The sequence below is a fragment of the Manacus vitellinus genome, unplaced genomic scaffold (genome assembly GCF_001715985.3).
Source record: "Manacus vitellinus isolate BGI_N305 unplaced genomic scaffold, ASM171598v3 scaffold_14_pilon, whole genome shotgun sequence".
In the NCBI taxonomy this organism is placed as follows: Eukaryota; Metazoa; Chordata; class Aves; order Passeriformes; family Pipridae; genus Manacus; species Manacus vitellinus.
The window spans coordinates 9,360,642-9,363,794 of record NW_021939063.1 but is presented as its reverse complement, the minus strand read 5'-3'; the positions used below and the strand labels follow the sequence as shown (position 1 = coordinate 9,363,794).

The window sequence follows — 3,153 nt, the reverse complement described above, 5'->3', positions numbered from 1 at the left end:
TGGGACAGCCCTTCCCCGGCCCCTGCCCGCGGCCCTCACAGCCCCCCATTCACTAACTGCTTCCCGTAGCGTTTGTCTGGTGTAACCCCAACCGCCCCGACATCTGGCAATAAACTGGGAGACCCTGGCAGCCCTGGCACTGCAGGCAGGGGAAGAGGGGCACTGGCAGTGGGCAGCTGGGTGGTGAGATGTGGGGTGGCACTGGCCTTTAGGGGACAAAGGTTTGAGGGGGACAGGGTTCAGGGGTTCAGAGACACCTGGGTTCCTCTCTTGGGGTGACATGGAGGGGACAGGCTGCCGGAGCAGTGGGGTCTCCATCCTCCTCCACCACAGGATGTGGGTGCCCACAGGCTGTACCAAACCCAAGTTCACATGTGGGACTGGAGCACTCCATGCAGCCAGGGCTGGCCCTGCTTATCAGCCCCATGGGGCAAATTTCGGTCCAGAGGCTTTGAGAGTCCTGACTGTCACCGGGGGTCGGTCAGGATCCAGCTGTACTCCACCAGGAGCTACTTGTGTCGGGGCTACTTGACTTCGGGGCTCCCTGCCCTGTGCCACGGGAACAGCCCTGGGCTGGGGAGGGCTGTGTGGACAAGGGGATGAGGCAGCTCGTGGGCCTGGGCATGTAGCCAGGAGAAGCCAAAGGCTCAATCTGCCCCAGATCCCTTGAGCTGCCTAAGCCCTGTCCCAGTGGGTTGCCAGCCAGCGGGGTGCACGTGCCCTGTACCTCACACTAGCAGATCCCAGGGAGGCCAGTTCCAGTCTGTGCCATGGGAACCCACATGGAGCCCCAAGGAAACCACTGGCATGCATGTTTGGAGTGGCTGATAGCCATCCCTGTGTCCTGGCTGGGTGTTGGCGTCCTGCCATACCCAGTGTCCCACCTCCAGCAGCACTGTGGCCACCCCAAGGTGTGTGGCTGTCCTGCCCATGAAGGGACAGGGGGAAAAAGTGTCCCCACCTGTCCCAGCCATCCTCGGGCACAGGGCTGGAGCAGCAGTGCCATGTCAGGTGTCCATGTCCAGTGCCTGGGAGCACCATGGTGCCAGAGGCTCTTGTTTCGGGGTGCTGACTCACCCCACCACAGTACCCTCTCACCCCGCTGGGGCAAGCCGGCAGTTCCTGCCCCACCGGCAACACACACCATAATTAGTGCGGGCAGGGCGGAAGCATCACTGATAATTGGTGGTGACTCGTTAGTGCTGGAGCGCCACATGCCCAGGGCTCAGCAGGACTTTCCGGCAGGGCTGGTTGGCGAGACTGACTGGCATCCCGGTGCACCGACCGGAGTGCGGGGCCTGGCTGGCTCCCCAACACCAGAGTAGGGACAGGGTTGGGTGTGGGGTGTGGGGGCGAGCACTGTCATCACCTGCGCTTCGTGCTGCAGCACGCCCCGGTCCCGCCACCACTTCCTAAAAGGCACAGCTTCAGGGTGCTGCTGGCACAGACGGTGAGAGCACTGGGACCAGGCAGAGGTGGGAAAAGGACAGGGGATAAAGGGGTGCCAGGGGTTCCTTTTGCTGGCTGGGCTCTCCCCACGGGTCTCCTGTAGCACCCACGTGACCCCATAGGAGGGGACTCGACCTGCGTTGTGCCCTCGCAGGGCAGGTGCCCACAGCACCATGAACCGGATCACGGTGTATGAGCGTGCCAACTTTGAGGGGCTGAGCCGGGAGTTCACCTGCGACGTGCCTGACTTGCATGAGCTGGATTTTGGGAACTGCATCGCCTCCCTGAAAGTGGTGGGGCAGCCCTGGATCGCCTACACGGATGCCAAGTATGAGGGGGAGCCGCATGCCTTTGAGGAGGGCGAGTACCCCTCTGTGGAGCGGCCCAACAGCTTCTCGGCACTGCGCCTCGTTCACCACGACCTGGGGGACCCACAGATCACCCTCTACGAGCACCCCAACTTCCAAGGCGCCTTCAAGGTGGTAACAGAGGAGACCAACTTGGCGTATGGGTACTTCAACGACCGGGTGGCCTCCCACGTGGTGCAGCGAGGAGTCTGGCTGCTTTACCAGAACCCTGGCCGGGGTGGCTGGCACTGCCTGGCATGGCCCGGGGAGCATCTCGCTGACTACAAATTGGAGCTGAACTTCCAGGCTCGGCTGTCCCACCTGCGCCCACTGCGGCCCGGGAGGCCCCTGGTCTCCGCACGTCTTCTTTGGGAGCAGAAGCGGGTGGAGGAGGAGCGGGAGGTGCTGGTGGATGAGATCGAGGGGGTGAATGAGACAGAGTCGGAGCAGGCGCTGGCAGCCAGCAGCAGCCGGGAGTACGGCACCACGCTCTGGCAGAGCTTCCACTTCAGCAATGCCACCAGCCTCAAAGCTGGGCTCTCCTTCACGCTGACTGTGGAAGCCTCCAACATCTTCACAGTGCAGAAAGGGCACAGCGAGTCCAGCACCCGCCGGCAGCGTGTGGAGGTGCAGCTGCCGGCCAAGATCCCCCCACGCACAGCGCTCAGCATCCAGGTCCTGCGGAAGGAGGTGACGCTCTCTGTCCCGGTTCTGCTCACCATCACCCAGAATGAGGCCGTTCGGACGGAGATGGGCGAGTACCGGAGCATATCAGGGACCAACGTCAGTGCCCGCTACAGCTTGAAGCCACTGCCAGCCTCAGGCAGGGAGCAGGCAGCCACCGAGGGGACAAAAACAGTGTCTGGCACCAGGATGGAGCTGTAGCTCTGTGCTGGGGCCGGCCAATGGCTCTGTTCCCTCCGTGGTGTGGGACCCCCTTCTGTCCAGTGATTCTGGCTGGCAGGACCTGCCAGTGCCTCCTCCCAGACAGTGTTTCCAATAAACCCCCTTCCCCAACCACTCAGGTCTCTGCTGCTGCTGGGGCCGGGATGGGAACGGGATGAGGTGGACACTGGGCTGGGAGTGCACCGGGCTGGGGGACCACATGGGATTGGGGGGGACACAGGGCTGGGGAGGACATCGGGCTGGAGGGGCACGGGGCTGGAAGTGCCAGGCAATACCAGGCTGGGGGAGCTGGCGGGGCACAGGGAAGAGCTGGGGACACCAGGCTGGAGAGGACATCAGACCGGGGGAATAGGAGGACACACTGAGCTGGGGCTGCCAAGGGTACACCGGTCTAGGGGAGCCTGGGGACACCGGGTTGAGGGGTGTACCGGGGCAGCTGGGGGGACACGGG

The 3,153-nt window shown here is 63.5% G+C and overlaps 3 protein-coding genes across 3 annotated transcripts in view; all 3 read left to right on the top strand.

Annotated features, from left to right (window-relative positions):
* The window catches only part of LOC115307221 (sodium- and chloride-dependent creatine transporter 1-like), a 4,594-nt gene extending 3,965 nt beyond the window's left edge, over positions 1–629 (top strand). The window contains exon 10 of the mRNA XM_029958326.1: positions 507–629. Coding sequence (XP_029814186.1) covers positions 507–629 — 123 coding nt within the window. The remainder of the gene's footprint in view (positions 1–506) is intronic.
* On the top strand, positions 7–2,768 carry LOC115307213 (epidermal differentiation-specific protein-like). Its single transcript, XM_029958286.1, has one exon. It carries the CDS (start codon positions 1,623–1,625, stop codon positions 2,679–2,681), a length of 1,059 nt encoding a protein of 352 aa, XP_029814146.1. The 5' UTR covers positions 7–1,622; the 3' UTR covers positions 2,682–2,768.
* The window catches only part of QARS1 (glutaminyl-tRNA synthetase 1), a gene marked incomplete at its 3' end in the record, with an annotated part of 7,157 nt that continues 6,705 nt past the window's right edge, over positions 2,702–3,153 (top strand). The window contains exon 1 of the mRNA XM_029958325.1: positions 2,702–2,723. Coding sequence (XP_029814185.1) covers positions 2,702–2,723 — 22 coding nt within the window. The remainder of the gene's footprint in view (positions 2,724–3,153) is intronic.